General features: G+C 31.1%; 1 protein-coding gene across 1 annotated transcript; it reads right to left on the bottom strand.

Annotated features, from left to right (window-relative positions):
• Nucleotides 1–4,537: 4,537 nt before the first annotated feature.
• LOC145322915 (putative divalent cation/proton antiporter TMEM165) lies at nt 4,538–24,816 on the bottom strand. The gene is made up of 17 exons (XM_080165275.1): nt 24,742–24,816; nt 24,417–24,512; nt 24,057–24,113; nt 14,906–14,972; nt 14,383–14,493; nt 13,807–13,903; nt 10,016–10,085; nt 9,568–9,759; nt 9,002–9,186; nt 8,581–8,615; nt 8,152–8,194; nt 7,585–7,648; nt 6,962–7,054; nt 6,564–6,620; nt 6,243–6,330; nt 5,547–5,613; nt 4,538–5,070 (listed from the first exon to the last, which is right to left on the bottom strand). The coding sequence occupies exons 2-17, from the start codon at nt 24,463–24,465 to the stop codon at nt 5,017–5,019; spliced, it is 1,329 nt and encodes a 442-aa protein (XP_080021401.1). The 5' UTR covers nt 24,466–24,512; nt 24,742–24,816; the 3' UTR covers nt 4,538–5,016.
• Between the last annotated feature and the right edge of the window lie 613 nt (nt 24,817–25,429).

Below are 25,429 nucleotides of genomic sequence, written 5' to 3'. Positions count from 1 at the left end.
GAAGAGACAAAACACTGACATCCAAAGTTTATAAAATTATCTCTTATTCACTGGCTATAGAAAGCTTTGATAATTTTATTAGATTGTGATTTGGTTGTACACACTAGCAGTGTTCACTCATTTCCACCAATAATTTAAATCTGAAGAATGTATATTTTGTTTATTATCATTGAAGATGCACATTAATTTATGATCAATATCAAAGTTCGACCGTCCTCTAGAGGTTATCCAGGTTCAGGTACACCAAAATAATACCTGTATTCATACTCTAGAGGTTATCCAGGTTCAGGTACACTATAACAAGATCTTTTACAATCCTCTAGAGGTTATCCAGGTTCAGGTACATTAAAATAGGACTTATAACTATCCTCTAGAGGTTATCCAGGTTCAGTTACACAAAGATAATATCTGTATTCATACTCTAGAGGTTATCCAGGTTCAGGACCACCAAAATAAAACACGTAACCATCCTCTAGAGGTTATCCAGGTTCAGGTACACTAAAACAAGATCTTTTACAATCCTCTAGTGGTTATCCAGGTTCAGTTACATTAAAATAAGACTTGTATTTCTTTTAGAGGTTATCCAGGTTCAGGTGCACCAAAATAAGACATGTAACCATTCTCTAGAGGTTATCCAGGTTCAGGAACAACAAAATAATACTTGTAATCATCCTCTAGAGGGCATCCAGGTTCGGGTACACTAATATATAAGAATTGTTACCATCCTTAGAAGTTATCCAGGTTTAGGTACACCAAAATAAGACCTATGATCATCCACTAGAGGTTATCCAGGTTCAGGTACACCAATATAATACATGTAACCATCCTCTAGAGGTTATCCAGGTTCAGGTACACCAAAATAAGACTTATGATCATCCTATAGAGGTTATCCAGGTTCAGGTACACCAAAATAAAACCAGTATTCATACTCTAGAGGTTATCCAGGTTCAGGAACACCAATATAATACCTGTATTCATACTCTAGAGGTTATCCAGGTTTGGGTACACCAAAATAAAACTTGTAATCATACTCTAGACGTTATCCAGATTGTCTTCAGTTGTTAGAAATATAAAAATAAATCCAAAAATCTAAATTACATTTACAAAACCTATATATAAAAAAAATCTTGTTTTAGCAAAGTACAAATATTTCTCCCCGATAATGCGAAAACACTATGGCATTTTATGCGTAAAACTGCACAGAGAGAGAGAGAGAGAGAAATGGCTAGGCCTATCTTTGCAATTATATCAACAGTATATACATAATGTAAATATACCCCAAGTAAAATGACGCATTCTCGTACTTTGGGTTAGGAAAATATGACTTACGGCGTAGTTGTAGGAAAGAGGCCCAGGCCCAATGGTGGGCCTTAGGGTGTTTCAGCAATCCTTTCACTAAAATAAAAATAGCTTTGAACCAAACAGTTTATCCACACAACATAGTGTAATCGCTTAATGTGGTGCTATACCAATTGGCTGGAATTATCACCACCCTTGTATTTATGAAAGGCCCTTGACATTAGAATGTAAATTGTATTGGTCCCCCAAAGTTTTAAATACATTATTTACATTTGTTAATTTAGATTTGGGTCTACACATCTGCAATGCTCAAACATATAACTGTAATCTACAGAAATAAAAAAAAATATTATAATCATTACACTATATTAACGTTGCATTTTCCTTTAAATCACTGATTACAGGGCTTTAATTTTACATATATACTGTAGTACAATACAAAAAAATTATTATTAAAATATTATTTTTCGCGTTAAAATGGAAACACTTGTACTGGGGGCCTTTCATACTTTGGCTTGCCCTGGAGGATTTTATAACACCCCTCCCCCCACCCCCCTCCCGCATTTTGTAATTTAACAGTGCAGGGCGGTTGGGAATAATGGTTTTAGATGACACGCTCTTTTTAAATAAAATTAAGACTTTTTGTAATAATTTTACAGACGCCGCCGGTAAAATTTCCTAAAAAAGCTGTTCTTCAAAAAAAAAATTATAAATCAGATTTTGAATTATAAAACACTATAATATTAGCAAAGCATTTGATTTAAATTTAGAAATCTAACTCAATATCAATAAAATATAAGCAAATTTTTCAAAATAACTCTTAAATCACATAAAATATATCTACATTATTACAATTAACAAAAAAGGAGGACACAATGTAATTAAATAATCTTCCAAAAATTTAAACTCGCTCTGTTATTAATGAGCTTAAAATATATTTTATAAAAACTTTTCTCATTCGCTGGCTTAAGTTTAAGTTGGCCCAAATATGGGAAGATTTTATATAATGTCATTTGCTTGAAATAGAGTAGCAGAGACAAATTCAAACTTTTCCACCGATAATTTTGGTCCTTATTGATGATATATATCGGTTTATCGTCCATTGTCTTATCCCTTAAGATCCCTGATAAATATCTAGATGTGATTAAAGAAGATTGCTGTACTGCTTGAGGAAATTTGGTTGAATGGCACCACCATGTCAAATTTTTCCGCCTATTTTCAATGGAAAGGCTATGATCAGGGATCTTAAGGGATAAGACGATAGACAATAAATTGATGTACATCCCCAATGATGAAAAACAAGATAACCCCTACTGTTGATTAAAATTAATGGTAAACGACCATTCAAAATGATGCTGTGAGTATTGGTGCAAAAAATGGGGACAAATTTTAAATTGATTTGACGGGGCTGATTATTTACGTCACAAGTGAGGGGGAAAGAAAAGGGAAGGAGGAAAGAAACCCCCTAGAAAAGAGATGGGGGTATGACGTCACACGCCAAAACAATTTGAAATTTGTCCCCATTTTTTGCACCAATACTCACAGCATCTTCAAAATTAATAAAAGTACCTAAAGTTTTCAGCCAGCAAAGAGAAAGCCTTTATAATTTGAAGAATTATAATATCCCTGGGTATTGTACAATTTATTTAGGTTTTTTTAGTTTTGTTTCTATGCAGTGCCTTAATTAATTATTTGAGAAATTTAATTAAATATTAGATTACATTTTTTATGATTGTATTTTAAAAGTACTTGTCTAATGAGGTTTTTATGGGGTAATAATTCCTAAAATTTTCTAAAATATTTTTTTGGGGGGAAAGGGCGAGAATGGGATCACCCATTGTTTTATTACTTTAGAGGGAGGTATGAAGCTTTTATATATTTGTTTGAAAAATCCATAAGTAATCTCTGTCTATCTTTATATAAAAGTAATATATTGTATCTGTCTGTCTGTACCGAAATAACTTGTTCTTCTTTTCCAGTAAAGCTACCTTTAGGTCCAGGGAAGGTTTAAAACTATTTTGGGGGATCGTACCTCAACCCTCCCAAGAGAAATAAAAACTTTTAATTAAAGATCGTGAAAAAAAAATGTCTTGGTTTTCAAAAAAAAAATTGATTAAAAATCAAATATAATTATTATAAAATATAGTGTAATGTTTTATACATTCTTGTATTAGAATTTTTGAAAAGACCTTAAAATCAAGTTTATATAGTAGCTTTGATGCAAAAATATATGCTTTGTTTGACTATTTTCTCCGTGTTAGTAATTCTAAGAAAAAATATAAAAAAAACTTTTGTTTTCATGATCATCTTGAAAATATTTCTTAGAAGAAATTTTTTTTAGTTCCGATTGTTGCGTGTTTCAGTTGGGCTGCTTAAAATATGTCTTCCAACTTAAACGGAGGGGATCTTTAAATGGAAAAGACAGAATTTATGTACATCCCCAATGATGATGAAAAAAGTTACCCATTCTATAGTTTAAATTACATAGTGCAAGGCAACCAATGAGAATTATTACAAAACTTGATAATTTACGGATATTTAGACCTGTTAGAATTGTCCTTAGGTTCTAAACCTTGGCATAATGAATCCTGTAACATTTAGACACAATTTAGAAAGTGAACAACTCTAGGTTGTACTTATTACAAATAACAACCAGATAAAAGTACTTAAAGTAATCTAAGGGTTGTGGACTGTGTGCATACTTTGAAATGTAATTCAATTCAAATCTCGTCTATTATATTTTTTCCCATTTTTAAGACATTACCTTTACTTGATTCGAGAGAAAGATAAGACCTAACTCTTTCTTAATATTTATCAATTATGTAAGAAACAAAAAATATTTATTCGCCCAACCAGGCACTTCTATGATGGGCCTCTAAATATATTTATATGCTTTCAAATATATGAATATATTTTGTAAACACTTAAACGTAAAACGGAGTATATCCTATCCTATTATACAATGTAGTAAGTGTTATTTTGTCTAAAATTTTAGATCTTATTAACTACTGATCTGAATCGGTACATTATGTTATGTAAGCTTTTCATAGGTACTGTGATGGTTTTATGCTATTTTATTTTCAGATTTAAGTTTAGGGATGTTTTTGAGCTAATTTTCTGGCCACTTTGTACCTCTTTTAAAATAACCAAAAAATTGCTTCATTAATTGAATAAATGAGGATTATTTACAAATTCGCTACTTATAAATATTATTTTCTTTGTCGAACAAAAAAATCAATTTTAAGTGAGTTCTTTTATTTACAAGGATATAACATTTTAAAGATTAACATAGATACTAACAATCAAAAAACTTTGTTTTTAATTTTGAAATAAGTGAAACATGGCACTATAGAGAACTTTTTGATTTTCATGAAAAAAAAAAACATTTTTACTTTCAATTAATTACATCATATTTTAGAGTATTGTTTTACTATGTGTTGCATTAATGATAATTATTTTGATATGTTTTGAAAGCCAGATCCAGAAATACATAATCATAATTTTTATTGTAGGGAAACGGGGACAGGACAATTAAAGTTAAATTAATCTTTCTTTAGTAATATCTACACCAGTGGCGTCCACAGGTTTTTGCAAGGGGGGGGATAACCTTTGTAAGAGAGGGAAAGGCATGCTATTAATCTTTAGGTGGGTGTTGACACCCCTCTGAGAATTTAACTTCCATTGAACTATCCCTGTATCCCTTCAATTAACGCCATTTTAATAATCATTTTGATACTGCTCTGAATCAAACAGAACTTCGTTTCCTTCATCCTGAAAAAGATAATCACATTATTAGAATTGCGATATAAAATAGTTATTATGCCTACATTTGACAATACGTAAGTAGCTGACAATAGATAATTTTACTACTTGTTGATTATATTTTTTTGTATAGGGTAAATATGGAATGACTTTGTCCACAGGGAGGGAGGGGACAATGGGCTGCTTATTACCATAGTTCCCAAAGTCTTAAAATAACGTTTTCTTATTAATTGGCTTAACAACCTTGGGGACTTTTATTGAATTTTGATTGGTTGGTTTGTTAATTTGAGTGACAACTACTAATTGTAATCTACAGAAGGGGTAAATTTGTGTATCATCATTGGAGATACACATCAATTGATCGGCCATTGTCTTATCCATTAAGATTCCTGCTTTGTCTATCAAAAACTACTACTTATCATTAAGGATCGTGCAATCAAAGGGTACAAAAGATTCTCTAAAAAGCACAACTTCTCTATAATTACCTTGATATGCTGCAACGCTAAGGTTAAAGAAGTATTATGGTGGATCATTCTAGTTTTGTTATCATATCTTAATATTAAGAATAATTAATATGTCTGTCTGTCTATCTATATTTCTATCTGTCTGTCTGTAATGCTAAGGTTAAAGAAGTATTATGGTGGATCATTCTAGTTGTGTTATCATACCTTAATATTAAGAATAATTATCTGTCTGTCTGTATGTCTGTCTGTATGTCTGTTTGTTTGTCTTTCTGTCTGTCTGTTTGTCTGTCCGTCAGTTAGAGAAGAATAATTATCTATCTATTTGTGTGACTGTCTGTATGGCTGTCTGTACGTCTGTCTGTATTTAATGCAATAGTTAGAGAAATATAAATAGTGAATCATTCTGATGATATGACTGTCTATTTGTCTGAAGTCTATATGTTTTTAATGTCTAAATAATATTAGTCTATCTGTAACGCAAATGTTAAAACATTGTGGTGCATTATTCTGGTTTTATTGTCTATCTATCTATTTATCTGCATGGCTGTTTGTCTTCGTTCCATCTAAGATTTATGAAAAAGTTGGAGTAATATTACAGCACAAGAGTCCGAATATCTAACATCAAACTACATATATATCTATCTGTCCACCTTTCAATCTATCTATTCTATTCTATTTATAAATCTATTTGTTAGTCTATAGTTACTCCTATATTACCCGTTGATTTCAGGAATCCCCTCAATTCCATCCTCCTCGGGGGAGATAAAAATGGAGGCGATGGCGAATCCCAGGAAGACCAGTGCACCTAAAAGCAAAATTACATTGCAGACATACAGATAGAAAGAAAGACAATTGTATGAAACTTTAAAATGTTTAAAGGATTTTTAAAAGACATGAAACTGATAAAAGCAAAGTTGCTTAAAATGTTTAGAATCTATTGCAAATCTCAAAAAGACTTCCTGTTTTCCCTTTAAAATATGTTAGGTCTCTTAATATTTTAATATAATGAAATGTTGATATGCTAATCTGAATAATTACCTATAAAGGTGACTTTTCTGACAGAAACATATTTTGCAATGATGGCTCCGGCTAGAACTAAAATATAATAGGTATTGATTTCTAGGGTTCAATTTATAATTGGAAGTTGAAGCTACACTTTTTCAAACAGTTATGAAACTCTTCTGGACCATTAAACAGCTTCAATAATAATGATATCGGTCCAGCTAAATATTACTTTATTTAAGAAAAACCACGTTTGTATTGTCACAGCAAACAATCATTTTTCTTACTGTACTTATCAGAATTTTACCTATCCTATGTTATTTTTTTAACAGATTCATTTTAAAACTTGTAAAGAAAGTATTACCACAACTTATGCTAAAATTCATTTTCCTTTTCTCAAACCTTATCTTTTCATTACGTAGCAAAATATATACCTGCCCCGCCAGTACAAATGAAATGACCCAGACAGCCGCCAACAATAACTCCACCCACATCGTTAATACCCACCAGAACTATTGTAGCCAACTATAGGTTTATTTAGCAGTCAAATATGAGTCATTGCTGACATATCATCAACATTAGTAAGGTTATCATGGAATTTTATTAGTACCAAAGTAAAACTAGAAATGATTGTGTCTGTCTTTCTATCTATCTGTCTCTCTGTCCATACATCTGGTTTTCTGTATATCTGTTTGTCTCTACTATAGACTCTACAGTCTGTATTTACATCTATCTGTAATAATTCTCTTTGTCTATGTAAACCTTTTTCTTTTTTCTTTTTTGGCCACATTTCTTTTTTCTCTCCTTTCCCTCTTTCTTTCACTAAATTTATGACCTTACAAATCCTTTCAGGGCCTAAGTAAAGCTTTCTTAAAAGCAGAAGTCAATAGAAATTCAGTTGTTAGCGAAATCTTAGCAGACAAAAAAAACCTAACCATTTTATAAAAAAAATAATAATGTTTTACCATATAATTAATCTTCGCTCCTATTTGACACAATCAACCTTTTTTGTTTTATTTATATTTATAACGTTTGTGTGTAATATTTGACTGTTCCTGAGATCTATCTCCCCACTCAGCAATAAAGGTCATTGTAAAAGTATTGATGAACAACTTGAACATCTAAAAAAAGAACAAATACAATAATTACAAATATTTCAAATAATCAAATAGAATGTGTGTGTCTGTGTCTCCCTTTACAGAAAGATTTCTGAACTGATTGGGTTATCAATTGCAAGATAGCTTTTTATATGCCATGGAATAGTTTTCATTTACTTTCGGGAGGGGAATTTAACTCCCCAAACGAAAATAGGACTTGGAAAAAAAACAAAAGAAATAAAGAATGCAAATAGGCTATTTGAATATGTCAAAAATATTAACATTTTATTATCGAGAAGCCTAAAGTGTCATGTGGGACGTCAAAAAATACGTCTAAAAAAGAAGGATGAGAGGAGAAGTTGGAAAGGAAACCCCTAAAAAAGAGATGGATTTTTATGACGTCACACATGACACTTTAGGCTTTCTCTTATTATCTATCTTGCATTTTTGTTACGATATAGATTTATGTTATTTCATTTATAAAAAATAGGGTACCCGTATAATTTAGAGTAAAATGATGTTTTTACCTTTAGACACTTCTTACCAAACCAAGAGTTTTCTTTGCAAGATCTAAAACATTAATTATAAATAAACAATATTAAGGATAGAATCTAGTTTTTGAGTAGTTGCGCTAAATTATTCTATTTTAGATTTTACTTCTAATATAATGATAAAATTAGTGAAGCTTTGAACTAAACAAAACATTTGACGAACCAAAAATTTACCAAGATTGATGTTAAAAATATTTCAATTTTAAAAGAACCACTGTAAAAATATGTGATAATTAATTACTAATTTACAGAAACGTTAAAAAATTTAAATAATATTGTACAATTATTAGTAAAAATGCTCTATATTAATATTTGAAATGTTGTTCGCTTATTTTAATTACTGTACATATGGACTTTCTTAATATTGTTTAAAAGGAGCGAAGTTACTATACAATACATACATACCTATCAATATAACCATCCAGAAAACTGACAGCATTCTGAAAATTTAATTTTATTAAAAAAGAGTTAAGATATTATCAAAAGTTTTGAGCAATCTAAGGTTTTAAATATCAAAGAATCTGTCAATGATTTTTCGAAAAGACAAAACTTTGTTAGAGAGTAGCTACGCTAATAAAAATGCTCAGATACTGTGGAACCATTAGAGTAAAACACTAAAGGGGGAAGTAGTTAAATAACTGCATGTTTCCATCACAAGGACTTTTTTACGACTCTCAATTGGGTCTTTGAAAATCAACCATTAATGTTGGTAATACAGCCAAGTAGCAGAAATCATGATAACAGACAAAAAATGTCCTTGGAAAAGGGAGGCAGGTAGTTTATAGGTATCTGTATATACATCTATACTATAGATATGTTTTCGAACCTTTTTCCTATTTGCATTGGTCGGTTTAGGGGCGGCGGTTGTTTCAGTTTGATTAGCAGTTTCAGCCACAGCAGTTGCAGTAGTTGTGGTAGTTGTAGTAGTATTTGTTTCAATAGCAGTTGTATCAATAACAGCTGGGCTACCCACTTCCTCAACATTTGGAGTTGGGTTGGTGGTTTCTTGGTCTAAAAACAAGACAATTGTAATTTGAATGATATTCGAACATTTCCCTTTGGACTGCTGCAAATAAGGTCAGTATAGTAGCCATAGTTCTAGATTTATTAACCCAAACTAGCAGTGTCCAGATTGTCATCTAATAATTTTAATCTAGAGAAGGGGTAACTTTGTTTCTTATAATTGGGAATATACAATACAATAATTTATTGTCCATTGTCATATCACTTGATGTCTCAGATTAAGGTTCATTAAATAGTTTTTGAGACTTTAATAATCAATACCAAAAGCGTTAAAAGATATTATGTATAATCTTTTCTAACATTCATTTTTGTGTAATTACAAAAAATGTGAATTAGGTTAAAAAGATTATTGCTTAAAAGTGTACTGACCTTCGTAAGCTTGATTTTCACTTCCTCTTCTCTCATTGTCGTTCTGATTATCCGTAGCACTGCTGGCAGTATCAGTTGCTGTTTCAGTGGCTGTTTGACTTTCAGCTGTGACAGCCGTTTGGCCGTCAGCTGTGGCTGCTGTAGTTGTTTCTGTGTTGTTATCTTCTGCCTGTCTGTTTGCTGCCGCTTCAACTAAAATAAAATGTACTACTTGTTAAACATGAAAAAAATTAGTGAAGGAGCTACTATATAATTCACTTTGTCTGTCCGTCCAACAGTCAGTCTTTTTATGAAGATATCCTATATCAATTAGCATCTATCATATAATTTACGTTGTAGCACAAATTTGAATACAAAAAGATACATGTTAAAGGTTTTGTGATTTTTTCCAATGCTAGTGCTCAAATTCAAGGATTGATCATCTACACGCTCTATATTTATTGCCTACCGTCTCTTCTGGAGTGTGTAGACGCAATACTTCCCCTTCTAGCCAACTCTTGTTCTACCTCTCTTTGTACCTAAATAAAAATGTCATTCACAAATATATATAAGCCAACGAATGAGAGACCGTGTTCTTAGAACTTTGGGGACCAGAATGATTTACAGCCAAAAGCACCTTTACACCTCTTAGATTTAATATTATTTTTGAGTGAAAAAAACTTTTTCTTTGATATTATTTGTGTCCAAGAAATAGGTCAAATTGTTGAAAAGTCCTTATTTATCATACCTGGATATCATCCAATCATATTTAAGCAAAGAACTAAACATTTAAGAGGGGGTATAGGTATTTTTGTTAAGGCCAACTATAAATATTCAATTGTTAACAATCTTTCAATTTTTGAAGAAATGATATTTGAAAGCCTTACTCTGGAAGTTGAATTTACGAAAGATAAGAAATTTCTTATATCAAATATATATAGGCCCCCCTGTAGAAACAACCAAAACTTTTCTGTAAACCAGCAGCACCAATATTTTTCGAATACATTGTTGGGATTACTTGATAATATAAATAGCCACAACAAAAAATGTATCTTAGCTGGTGATTTTAATTATGATATTTTGTCTTGTTATCAGGACCCACATGTTGCAAATTTCATAGAGAATATGTTTGCATCAGGTTTCCTTGAAATTATTAAACACCCAACTAGGGTGGCCCAAAATATAAATTATTCTACTTCTTCATTAATAGATCATATTTGGGTAAATGAAATGAAAGAATCTTTCACAAGTGGGATTATAACTACTTACTTCAGTGATCATTTCTCCACTTTTTATATAATAAATGACAAAAAACCACCAGTAAGTTCTAAGAATATTAAAATTAGAAATTTTTCAGAACATAATATAAACTCTTTTAGAAATGATTTAGAAAACGTCGATTTTAGTAGAATGTATGAAATGGAAAATGTACAGGAAAGCTTTGATTATTTTAATTCAATATTTTATAGCTATTTTAACCATTACTTTTCTGAAGTAGAGGTTAAATTTGACAGGAGTAAGCATAGTATCCAAAAATGGATGACTCCTGAAATTTTAGTGGCAAGAAATAAAAAAATGGAACTCTATGAAGTGTTGTCTAGGAATCCAACAGCATATAACAGGCAGTGTTTTAATTCTTTTAAAAATCATTACAATAGACTTATTAGAAATAGAAAAAAAGAATATTATTCTGAACTTTTAACATCAAATCATGGTGATACCAAAAAATGTTGGGAAATTACTAAAGAGGCTGCTGGGCTTTCTAATACTAAGGATAAGTCTGTCACAGATAAATTATTTATTAATGATAATGAGGTCACAGGTGGAATAAATATCTGTAATACCTTTAATCAACATTTTACCTCAATAGCAAGTAAAATAAATGAGAGAATCGAACCATCTGACAGACCACCTGATTCTTACCTTGAAGAATCAGAACACATCTTTTCAATACCTGAAATTACCCCTGCTCAAATAGTTGAGGTGGTCTTAGAATGGCAAAATAAAAGAAGCTCTGATTTTAATGGTCTGTCCCCCTTTATACTTAAGAAGATTATTGATTCTGTAAAAAATCCTCTCTGTCATATATTTAATCTTTCCATAAAAACAGGGAAAGTGCCAACACAACTCAAAATAGCCAAAATAACGCCAGTCTTTAAGACAGGGGGTGACATGCATTGTGTGAATGACTACAGACCTATTTCATTGCTATGTATCTTCTCCAAAATTCTTGAAAAGATTATAGCCACAGCTTTGAAACAATATTTAGCTTCAAACAATATCATTGATAGTCTTCAATTTGGCTTTCAAAACCTTAACTCAACTTTTCACCCTATGATTCATTTACTTGATCACGTGGCCAAGGCAATAAACAGAAATGAATACACTATTGGTTTATTTTTGGACATTAAAAAGGCATTTGATTGTGTTCCTAAACATATTCTCCTAATGAAACTGAAAAAAATAGGTATTCATGGAAATTTGTTGCAATGGTTCGAATCTTATCTATCAGAGCGCAAACAGTTTGTTAAGTTAGGAAATGCTGAATCCTCTAAATTGGATATAACCTGGGGCGTCCCCCAGGGATCAGTACTTGGTCCGATTTTATTTTTGATATTTTTCAACGATCTTCCAAACTGTACTTTACTTAAAAGTTTGCTGTTTTGTGATGACACCACATTACTAGCTTCAGGGTCTAATTTAAATCAACTTGCTAATTTTGTAAATGATGAATTGCAAAAAAATCTCTACATGGTTTCGATCCAATCAGCTCTCTCTACATCCTGATAAAACTAAATTTACAGTGTTCCATTCTAACTTAGGATCAATACAATGGGATGATATTCATTTATATATCAATGAGAATAACTCTAGTGCAAGTAATCCTAATCCTGACCTTATTAAACCTATTGAATATGTCAACAATGCATCTGAAATTCCAGCCATAAAATTTCTAGGTGTTTACTTTGACCCTAACCTTAATTTTAAGTATCATATACAGAAATTAAATGAAAAGCTCTCAAGAGCTCTCTTTATATTGAAACAATGTAAAAAAATTCTAACTAGGAGCGCACTTAAAACCTTATACTATTCTATATTTCATTGTCATTTAATCTACAGAATTTTGATTTATTCAAGCTCGTATGAAAGTAACTTAAAATCTATTGAAATCAAGCAAAAAATGGCAATCAGAGCAATTACAGACTCTCATTATATAGCCCATACTGGTCCTCTATTTAAAACAATGAAAATTCTACCATTTGAATTGTTAGTGCAATACTTTAGAGTTAAATTCATGTATGAATTTAAACTTAACATAGCCCCTCGCTCATTTTTTAACATGTGGAAAACACGAGGACATATGTCCCAGGGTAATATTAGGCTTAGAAACCAAGAAGATTATAGCATCCCATTTGCCAGATTAAACTTGGTTAACAATCTTCCACTTTGTACTCTTCCAGCCACCTGGAATGCGTTTTTCATTAACAATAGCTTTATAGTGGAACAGGCAACTTCTAGATTTAAATTTTATAAAAAATTGAAAAGAAAGCTTTTAGACAGTATTGTAGTTGCCTGTGAAAGGCTATTGTGTCCCTCCTGTGACCTTAACATTAATCTATGATTGTTCAAGTCAACCTGTAGCTTACCTTTTGATTGCTTAAAATATATACATTTTTTATAATCGCACAGAGACCCCATTTTTTCTCCACTTTCCTATTCCCCCCCCCCCCCCCCTACTTTTCCTAAACATCCTTCCTTGCATATTGCTGTATATAGTGTACATATATTACTTATATAAAAGACCGCTTAAAAAAAAAAACATTTAAATCGAAGTCTAAAATTAAAAGGCTGTCAACACCGCCCTCAGGCGTTTTTCAGTCCTTGGATACTTGTATTATATTGTGTTAATCCTATAGTATTCATTGTTTATATAAAAAATAGTTTATTAATTAATTCTTAATGCAATGTAATTACCATTTATGAATGTTGAATATTAAATGTATATGTTGTTTTGTCCCAATAAATATTTGAAAATATTTGAATTTGACTATATCTTTGACAAATATAACTTAAGGATAACGACATTCTAAGTAGTTCTTACAAATTATATCAAAATTAAACTGTGTACATTTTGAAATTAATTATTAAATTTGACAAAACAAAGATAACATTCCAGAAAATAAAAAATATGCCCGAAGCGTTAAAATTTATATTCCGAAGCGTAGCTAAAATAAACATAAGGTATTTATATGTATGTACCTCTTCTGCCTCATTTTCGTCCATTTTCCATGCCTCCCATAACATCTTGAATCCAAATAGGAACATAATAGCTGTACATGTATAGTATGTAACTTCCCTACAAATATTAATAATAATTATATACATGACTCCCATAACATATTGAATCCAAATAGAAACATAATAGGTCATGGATTTATAACTATTTTGGTGGGAGATACCAAAACCATACAAAGAAAAATCGGCCCAAGAAAAAAATTACCCAACAGCAAATTTTTGAACAAAGAAGCAAGAAAGAAACAGCTGTTAAAAATTCACAATTCTGTTGCAATGTGTTTGAATAAAATCACGGAACCTTACCTGGGTATAAAAATAGTTACAACCAATACAAAAAGTCCAGATATGATTTTCATAATAAATAAGAAAGAAACAGCTGTTAAAAATTCACAATTCTGTATGTGTTTGAATAAAATCATGGAACCTTACCTGGGTATAAATGTAGTTACAACCCATCCTAAAAGTCCAGACAGTATTGTCATAAGAAACAGAACAGATACAGCTGTTGCAGTTTGTCATAAAAAAATCACGCAATCTTACCTGGGGATAAATGTAGTTACAACCCATCCCAGAAGTCCGGATAGGATGGTCATGAGAAACAGGGCAGATACAGCAGCCAAAAACACGTTGATTTTGTTGTTTCTCATAGCCTGGTACAAATTAATACTTAAATAAGGTTTAAAAGAGTAGCTGCAATATTAAAAAAATATATTTGATACCAAAATGTTTGATCATTTCCTTACTTTAACAACAACAAAAATCCTATAATATAAAAATAACAGGACGTTTGTCTACCTATGTGTTTATCTTTAGCTTAAGATCTTGTTACCCTCTGAAACGATATGGTTCTCCTTATATTGAAGATTCTGATGGGTCCAAGGAATGTTTATAGCTATTTTGAAATCACATCATGAAAAAAAATTATTCCCAAAAATTTTATTTATCTTATTTTATTTATAAAAGTAGAAAGACGACTTCTTCCCTGTTATTACTCAATTGTCCCTAGAGGCCTCTAGGGACGTAGCTGTAGATATGTAATTATAGCATCTAAGTATTATTTTCCAAGATGGCAGCGATAAAGAAGGTCTTGTCTCCAATCTCTGACACCAAGATAACTGAGATTGACTCACCTTAAAAGGATATAATCAATTTTCTACAAGCTATGGCAAGTATTAGTTACTAAACAGTGTAAAAGGATTAAAGTGTTGGTCTAAACCATTGCTAAAGAGTATTTAGGCCTACTTATAGTTGAAAGAGGTCATTTGATAAAGAAAGGGTAAGCGGTATAAATAGATGTTTATTACAAACAGACAAACACACTAACATGTATTCATTTCTAAATAAAGACAGTTTATTTTTATATCATATTATTAATTTATACAAGATCACTATAGGTTGTTTTTTTAAGATGATAATAAAGAAAGACTCTATTTAGAAAACTTTAATTGTCAGTCAGTAAAGTTAAAGGTAACACAGTTTTTAAAAGCGCAGCTTTTCTATAATTATGGTCGGTCCGTCCGTACGTCCGTCCGTAACGGATAGCTTTTTTCGTTAATTTGGGCATGTTAGCATTGTCCTATTGATTTCAAACTTTGCATGGTGATTCCTATAGTAGTTAGGTACGATTACTGAAAGCGTAGCAACTCTTTCATCATTACCAGAATGTCCGTGCGTCCATTTTAAACATGTTGATTTTTGTTTACTTTTTTAACAACTAATTTTTATGTGATCTAATAATCCGATTGATCTGATTTTTGGTATACTGATTCATGGGACAACAAAGTAAAATTTTATAAGCAAATTAACTCTATAATCAAATCCTAAAGTTGTAAGTATGTCCATAAACATTATTCGGATCATATGAAGAAAATGAAGTCATTCCTAAAAAGGACAGAAATTCCCTTCCTTGGGTATAGGAAGGCTATTTACTTTCCTTTTTCTTACAAATTCTCAGTAAGGAAGGTGATTTCTGTCCACTATCTTACAAATTCTCACTAAAGGAAGGTGACCTCTGTCCACCATCTTACAAATTCTTCCTAATTCTTAGAAATTCTTCCTTTTCCTCACTATTACAACTATGCTTAATAAATCTACCTTATTTACCCAAATTCTCACTTATTCTCAGAAATTCTACCTTAATTACACAAATTCTCCCTTATTCTAAGAAGACCTACCTTATTCTAGCAAATTCTTCCTTATTCTAAGAAATACTTCCTAATTCTATGAAAATCTACCTAAATATAAGACATTCTTCCTTATTCTAAGAAAATCTACCTTATTCTAAGACATTCTTCCTTATTCTAAGAAAATCTACCTTATTCTAAGACATTCTTCCTTATTCTAAGAAATTCTTCCTTATTCTAATAAGATCTACCTTATTCTAAGAAATACTTCCTAATTCTATGAAAATATACCTTATTATAAGACATTCTTCCTTATTCTGAAAAAATCTACCTTATTCTAATAAGATCTACCTTATTATAAGACATTCTTCCTTATTCTAAGAAAATCTACCTTATTCTAAGACATTCTTCCTAATTCAAAGAAAATCTACCTTATTCTAAGACATTCTTCCTTATTCTAAGCAATTCTTCCTTATTCTAATAAGATCTACCTTATTCTAAGAAATACTTCCTAATTCTATGAAAATCTACCTTATTATAAGACATTCTTCCTTATTCTGAGAAAATCTACCTTATTCTAATAAGATCTACCTTATTATAAGACATTCTTCCTTATTCTAAGAAAATCTACCTTATTCTAAGACATTCTTCCTTATTCTAAGAAAATCTACCTTATTCTAAGACATTCTTCCTTATTCTAAGAAATTCTTCCTTATTCTAATAAGATCTACCTTATTCTAAGAAATACTTCCTAATTCTATGAAAATCTACCTTATTCTAAGACATTCTTCCTTATTCTAAGAAAATCTACCTTATTCTAAGACATTCTTCCTTATTCTAAGAAAATCTACCTTATTCTAAGTAATTCTTCCTTTTCCTTACTAATTCTCTCTTATTTTCAGATAACCTAGCTTATTCTATGAAGTTCTTCCTTAATTCCCCTAATTCTTCCTTTTTCTCAGATAATTTTCCTAATTTATATTGGGATATCATAACTGAAATAGAGGTATAGAGAATATATAAATTCTGCCTTTTCACCTTCCTTATTCTCTCAAAATCTTGGTTTTCTCACATATATTTCCTTATGTTTATTGGGATATCAGAACAAGATGTGTAGGATAAGTTTGGGTTGTATCTTTTGACCTGAAATATTTGTTTGTACTTTAGAGGAGGAACCCCAGTCTGTAAAACAAATATGAAATTATCTTAAGAAATAATAGTACATTCAGTATTTTTTTGGTTGTATCTTTTGACATTTAGTGTTTATGTTTTAATTCATAAAATTATTGATAATATTAACATAATTTTACTGAGAAATAAACCTTATAATAACAGGATAGCAGAAAATAAGAACAGGAGTCTTTATAATCCTTCACTAGCCAACACATACAAATATTAGACCAAGACCAAAAAAGTAATAATTTCAAAACAAATTTAAATATATTGTTTTTTTTTACTGATATTTTTTCAATAACTATATGTAATTATCAATCCTTTTATAAAAGTAACAGGATGTTTGTCTGGGCTCCCAAGATAAATTGCTTAAAGAAAAAGTTCCTACCCTACCCATCAGAAAAAAATTAATTTCCTTGTCAAAAATAAAATACCAGGCTTAGAGTCAGACATTTTTATTTGATTAATTACCCTAAGTGTCCATGGAAGCCTCTAGTGGCGTAGCTGCTAGTCTCAACCAATGTAATGTTTTTTTTTCACATTCCTATTTATGTGGTACAAACTCTATAGAAGGTTGGCAACTTATTTTTTTCGCCGGAAGTGATTGAACTCAAAACAGCTGATAATTATGAAATCAATTCAAGGGCGTACATTGAAGTTTTACTATTTAACCAAAAGGGGGGGAAAAGTTTGATAAATAGACTTGGAAATTAAAATCATTTTACCGGCCATTATCTTATCCCTTAGATCTTGAAGACTGGTTTTCACACATTATCCACCCCATAAACTGCATACGGAAGCAAAGGTTTTCTATAATTAGGGTCGTTCCGTCCATGTGTTAGCTTTTTTCGTTTATTTAGACATTCAAAACATGCGGATTTTTTACAACTTTTTGTATGAAACTAGCGGCTGCGTCCCTAGCCTTTGGTGGCTTTGTATTTCAATGGGTAGAAAAGAGCAGAATAGACTAAAACCATACCTAGACTTAAATTAAAATAAAAAAGTTGCCTAAAACCATCCTGTACCTATGTAAGGTTCTCTACAATGGAGAACCTAATCGGTTCAGCGGTTAGCGATATCCTTCTTTACTTTTTATAATTGGAATAGCGGCTGCGCCCCTGGCATCTAGTAGACTCTTTCTGTTGAGGGGTAAGGAGGTGGAAGAAAAATAGCCTAAAACCATCCCAAGGCTTAAATATAAAATAGCCTAAAACCATCCCGGGACCTATGGGAAGGTTCTCTACAATGGAGAACCTAATCGGTTCAGCGGTTAGCAAGATCCTTTGTTACAGACCAAAAAAGGCTTACTACTTTATATAATACTAGCGGCTACGCCCCTAGAAGCCTCTAGGGGCACTGCACTGGTAGGAGAAGGAAAAGTCGACCTCATCCTATTTTAAATTTGAGTTTCCAAAGAGTTATAAAAATAATTTTTTGGGGGGAGAGTGAGGTTAGGACACCCTCTCGAAAAATAGTTTAAAACCTTCCCAGGACCTATAAGAAGCTTCACTGTAAAGGAGAACAATATCGGTTCAGCGGTTAGCGAGATCCTTTGGGACAGACAACAAACGCTTACTACTTTATATAATAGGACTAGCGGCTACGCCCCTAGAGGCCTCTAGGGACACGTAACTTTTTTTCTCTTATCAATCTATTTTAAAATCAGCTATTTACCAAAAATATTTTTTCGCTGATAGATTGTGTTAGTTATGTTTTTTTCCCGGGACATATGAGAAGCTACCCTGTTAAGGAGAACCCGATCGGTTCAGCGGTTAACAAGATCCTTCGGTACAAACTTACAAACACAGAGACATCCTGTTACTTTATTATAAGGATTTATTTATATATGTAACATGGGTTATTTTTTAACATTTTATTAATGGAAGACAATTGTTTCACTATTAAACAGATCATCGGTTCCAATTAAAATGTATAAAAAGAGTTACATCTTTATATAATAGGATAATTATCCTATTCATCATACTTTGGGAATAATGATTCCTAGGACAACAAGGTACAATATCATATGCAAGGCATCTCTCTAATCAAATCCTAATAAAAAAGTACATATATATAAACAGTATCCTGTATTTAACAGTTTAAACATTTTTACAGTAACACATTTATAGTCGGATTATTTAGTTCTGACACTCTAAAGTTTTAATGTTCTTCTTTCCCGCCGTTTTAGAGCTTCAGTTTTATGGATGTTGTCATCCTTTTTAAAACTAAAATAAGGGTTGTGGGTTGACCTCCCCTCACCTTAGGTGCCCTTAAAGGCCTTGAGGAGCGCAACTACTAGTCAATATTCAAAATTAACATTGTGTGTTTGTGTATATCTGTCAATACCTGTGATTATTTACTAAGTATATTTGCGATTACTTTTATTTTATGAAATCTTCCAATTTTTAACATGTACAAAACGGCCTGCTTAATTGCTTCAAGATCCATGTCAGATCTATATAGGAAATAAATGTCTATAAACGAGCTCAAGTTTTCCAAGGAATATATAATTAAAACTCATAGTGCTCCAATAATCCATAATAAACTCTCATTGCCCAGAACGATAAGACCCATTATTTTACTTTATTAAAAATAAATTCATTTTTTTCATTTCATGTTGCTATTTACCTTATATTGATGTATTTAATTTCTAATCATAAAAAAGAAAATTTAAATTTATAATCTGATAAATTTAAGAAAACTATGTTTTAAAAGAATTCGATTGTGGCGACATTTTGTGTGTTCAAATATTGAACTAAAATTGTAATCATCATCATTAACCCTTTGGTGATGGTAATGTAAAGAAAAAAATATAATTTAAAAAAATCTTTTAAAAATCATTTAAATTATTAAATATTTACTTTCTTTTAGATAGGAATGCCGGGTGAGGAAAATAGATTTATTGAGAAATAGATATACATATAGAAAACTAGCCAATAGGGAGATAATTATATCGAGCCAACTCTAGTATATGTATATCGAAAGCTCTCGCTAACTGCTAGACCAATTTCTGGTTCTCCTTTGCATAAATTGGGGAAGGTACCCCCACTCTCCCAAGAGAAATTACTTAGATAAAGAGGGTACAATGGGCTGTTTAATAATAGTCCCCAAAGTTTTATTATAATGATTCTTATTCGTTGGCTTATTACCTTGTGGAATATAGTGAATTTTGATTCTTTGATTTTTTGTGTTCAAACGTTTCAACCACAAATTTTTAAGGAGTAATTTTGTGTATCATCATTGGGTTGTACATCAATTTAACGGCCATTGTATTATCCCTTTACATCACTGGAAAAATCTGAGAAGAAACAAATTTAAAATCAAATTAACCAGCATAAAAACTAAAGGCATTAATAGTTAAAGTATGTAGAATGCCTTGGCCCCAAACAGTCACAACTCATTACCAATCCCATTTAGGACTTCTCCGACAAAGGTTTTGCAATCAAAATGGTGGTTGTGTGATGGGTGTTAGTGTTACTTAACCTAATACCTCGGGTGTTTGGGCAGTTATTTTGGTTTGTTGGACCTGGCGTTTGAGTTAATTGATAATACCCAGGGATCTAATGGGATAAGATAATGGCTAATAAAATTATGTAAATCTCAATGTTAAAACACAAAATTACCCCTTCTGTAGATTACAATTACAAACATTTGGACACTAAACTTAATACACCAACCAATTAAAATTTATTAAAAGTCCTCACAGTTGTTAAGCCAACTAATAAGAAAATGTTATTGTAAATATTTTTGGACTTGTGTAATTAACAGCCCAATGTCCCCTTTCTCTCTCTCTCTCTGCAAACACCAATATTCTCTGTTTATGTAATACTTTTTGAACCATGGTAGCGCGTACATCCCCAATGATGATGCACAAAATTATCCCTTCTATAGATTAAAATTAGTGGTTGAAACGTCTGAACACTTAATTAACCAACCAATGAAAATTCACTCAAGTGCGTAGAGTTGTATAAACTTACAAATAATAAAACATTATAATAAAACTTTGGGGACTAGTGTAATAAACAGACCATTGTCCCCTCTCTCCCTGAAATAATAAAAGTATAAACAAAATTAAACATGGATGACAGCATCCATAAAAGCGAAGCTCTAAAACGGTAGGACTTACGGACACTAACACATGTATAGTGTCAGAACTGAATAATCAGAATATAAAAAAAGGAGTCAAAGCAAAATTGTGAGTAAATTTGTTGGAAAAACTTCTTGATAGAGGATAATGTTTATGGACATATTTAATTTTTTTGGACTTGATTATAGAGTAGCTTTGTTTATAATATTGTACTTTGTTGTCCCAGGAATCACTATACCAACAAATTATAACAATCGGATTATTAGATCACATAAAAATTTGTTGTTAAAAAAGTAAAGAACCAACATGTTTAAAATGGACGTACGGACATTCTGGTAATGATTATAGAGTTGCTACGCTTTCTTAATCATACCTAAATACTAAAGGAATCACCATGAAATCGACAGGATAATTCTAACATGCCTAAATTAATGAAAAAAGCTATCTCTCTCAGACGTACGGACTGACGGACGGACGGACGGACGGACCAACTCTAATTATAGAAAAGCTTCGCTTTTTAAAAAGAATGACAATATCTATAAAAATGAAGCTCTGAAATCAGAAGGACCTCATTGTTATAGGAATCATCATGCCAAGTTTTAAATTGATAAAACAATTTTAACTGTTTAAATTAACGAAAAAAGCTAACTGTTACATACAGACGGACCAACCCTAATTATAGAAAACCTTTGCTTCTACCACTTTGAAGTCTCAGGGATCTAAAGGGATAAGATTATGTGTTCAATTTTTCAACTATAAGTTAAGTCAGTATTTAAATTATGTATCGTACAGACTTTAAGGTTAAAGAAAACATTCACATTTTTAAAAGAAAATATACAATTTAACATTAGCGATTGGGTGGGGTGGGGGAGGGTAGATATATAGATAAATACTATGCTAATTTTTGTACAGTTTACATGATTTGTAATTTACATAATTCTAATCTTACGTAACTCCAGTCTTGTATATTTTAATGTTTTTATGTGCAATCTTAGTTCGTTATCGATAAATAATTGCTATTCTGCATAATTTTACACATTGCTATCGTGTTATATAAAGATAAATGATGATCACTGTTCAAAAAGTTTAATTTAAATATTTCTGGAGAGAACACAAAAACTTTCTTTATACCCCAAATAGTACAAATTCATAGTACGCCCTTGCATCCATTACATAATTATCAGCTGATTTATAGACAGACTGAAAATTAAGTTGCCAACCATTTGAGGGGGGGGGGTGTACTTTTCATTATATACAAATATCTGACTCTCTGCCTGGGTTTTTATTTTATTATTGTAAAGAAATTTTTTTTTTTTTTTGGGGGGGGGATGATTTTCCATTTTGGTCTAATATTTGTATCAGTTGGCAAGTAGAACAGATTATTGATACAGCTAGTGTGTTTTACAGACTGGGGTTCCTCCTCTAAAGTACAAACAAATATTTCAGGTCAAAAGATACAACCCAAACTTATCCTACACATCTTGTTCTGATATCCCAATAAACATAAGGAAATATATGTGAGAAAAACCAAGATTTTGAGAGAATAAGGAAGGTGAAAAGGCAGAATTTATATATTCTCTATACCTCTATTTCAGTTATGATATCCCAATATAAATTTAAAAAATTATCTGAGAAAAAGGAAGAATTAGGGGAATTAAGGAAGAACTTCATAGAATAAGCCAGGTTATCTGAAAATAAGAGAGAATTAGTAAGGAAAAGGAAGAATTACTTATAATAAGGTAGATTTTCTTAGAATAAGGAAGAATGTCTTAGAATAAGGTAGATTTTCTTAGAATAAGGAAGAATGTCTTAGAATAAGGTAGATTTTCTTAGAAATAGGGAAGTATTTCTTAGAATAAGGAAGAATTTTTTGGAATAAGGTAGATTTTCTTAGAATAAGGAAGAATGTCTTAGAATAAGGTAGATTTTCATAGAATTAGGAAGTATTTCTTAGAATAAGGTAGATCTTATTAGAATAACTAAGAATTTCTTAGAATAAGGAAGAATGTCTTAGAATAAGGTAGATTTTCTTAGAATAAGGAAGAATGTCTTATAATATGGTAGATTTTTATAGAATTAGGAAGTATTTCTTAGAATAAGGTAGATCTTATTAGAATAACTAAGAATTTCTTAGAATAAGGAAGAATATCTTAGAATAAGGTAGATTTTCTTAGAATAAGGAAGAATGTCTTATAATTAGGTAGATTTTCATAGAATTAGGAAGAATTTCTTAGAATAAGGAAGAATGTCTTAGAATAAGGTAGATTTTCTTAGAATAAGGAAGAATGTCTTAGAATAAGGTAGATTTTCTTAGAATAAGGAAGAATTTCTTAGAATAAGGTAGGTTATCTGAGAATAAGGGAGAATTTGTAAGGACAAGGAAGAATTTCTTAGAATAAGGTAGATTATCTGAGAATAAGGAAGAACATGGAGGTATGGGGTTAATTTTCTTAGAATTAGGAAGAATAAGTGAGATTTAGGAAGGTGATTTTTATCCTCTTTTTCAGATATGTAAGAAAAAGGAGAGTGATTTTTGTCCATATTTGAGATATCTGAGAAAAAGGAAGATGATTTATGTCCTTTTTGGAAGGGAATTTCTGTCCTTTTTAGGAATGACTTCATTTCCTTCATATGATCCCATTATTCTGTATCAGGCAGTTTTTTAACAATTTTACTTACAATTTTGCTTCGATTGTTATACATTTATATTCTGATTATTCAGTTCTGATATTATACAAGTGTTAATGTCCGTTTGTCCTACCGTTTCAGTGCTTCGCTTTTATGGATGTTGCCATCCTTGTTCTTTTACATCTTAAAGAAAAAATATTTACCAAAACCATGAACAAATCCACGATGTGTAATGTTGCTGAAGATTGAACTATTGGTCACTAAAAAGTAAATACAATTAATTAATCTTCCCCCTAAAATTTACACAAAAGGGAAAATTTCACTTAATCTTCTTTTTGTCTTTGACTGCAACCTTTTCAGAATACAGATGGGTGAGATTTTGATCATAAAGATGCTGTGCTACTAAAAGTAAATAATTTCGGGAATCGAACCAATGTAGAGTTATTAATAATATCTTCCGCAGTCAGAGACATGTAAAAAGTAAAGATGTGACATACAGATGGGCAGATTAGAGAGTAGCTACGCTTATAAAAATGAATTACTGCGGGGTTCAAAGCACTTACCAATGGTTGAAATGTTTGAAACATCTTCTTCAGATAGTGAAACATTCATATTTCCGCCAGTAAGTAATGTTTTAAAGTCCTCATCGTTCGCCAAATCTAAACAATAAACAAAATATTAAAGCATTATACAGTAATAGTTAAGTAAATTAGTTCATATTTCCGCCACTAGGAACGTCTGAAAGTTATTATCTTAACAATGGAGAAAGAACACTAGACTATTATACAGTAATAATCTTATAAGTTATAGGGAATATGTTAATACTTTCAACTTTCTGAAAAAATATTTTTAAAAACTTCCGGACAAAGGTCATATAGTTAAAATTACCTTCTACTGTAGATTCTGCTTGTATTTGATTTGAAAATGCAGTAACAGAAAACAAGAAAAACTCACTGATACAGGGATAGGACAATGAACAATATGTTAACACTACCCCTGATCTTATATCTTAGTATTATAGGAACAAGAAAGATATTTAAAAAGACTTCCTGACAAAGGTTTTATAGTTAAACTTACCTTCTACAGTAGATTCTGCATGTATTTGATTTGAAAAATGCAGTAACAGAAAACAACAACTAACCCACCACATTTTAAAACAATGTATTGTCCCCTGAAAAAATATCAATTTTGTAAAGTGGTAAGGTTTTTTTGTATGATTCCAAATGCTACTGAATTGAATAGGTTCTCCTCTTAAAGGCAGCTTCATGTAAATCCCGCAATTTATTAATAGTTTAAAGAATTTGGATGATTTTAGCCTATTTTCTGTCCGATTATCTCCTATTCAGCGCCCCTGTATGCAAGGGGTGTAGCCGCTAGTTGAATTATGATTAACTACAAATATTTATTTATTTTCAGACATTAAAATTGTCCTCAGTTAGGACAATAACATGTAAGTTAAATATTGGCATCACCGCAAAAGGGGGGTTAATTAAGAAATTTATTGGGGATTGTAATTGTTCTCTGGGTCATATTTCCTGGGGTAGGGGATTGTTTTATACGCTTCTTTGTATATAGC

This window comes from Acartia tonsa, chromosome 6 (genome assembly GCF_053477335.1).
Source record: "Acartia tonsa isolate MP-2025a chromosome 6, ASM5347733v1, whole genome shotgun sequence".
Classification (NCBI taxonomy): Eukaryota; Metazoa; Arthropoda; class Copepoda; order Calanoida; family Acartiidae; genus Acartia; species Acartia tonsa.
Note: the sequence above shows the minus strand (reverse complement) of the source record. Positions and strands in the feature narration are given on the sequence as shown.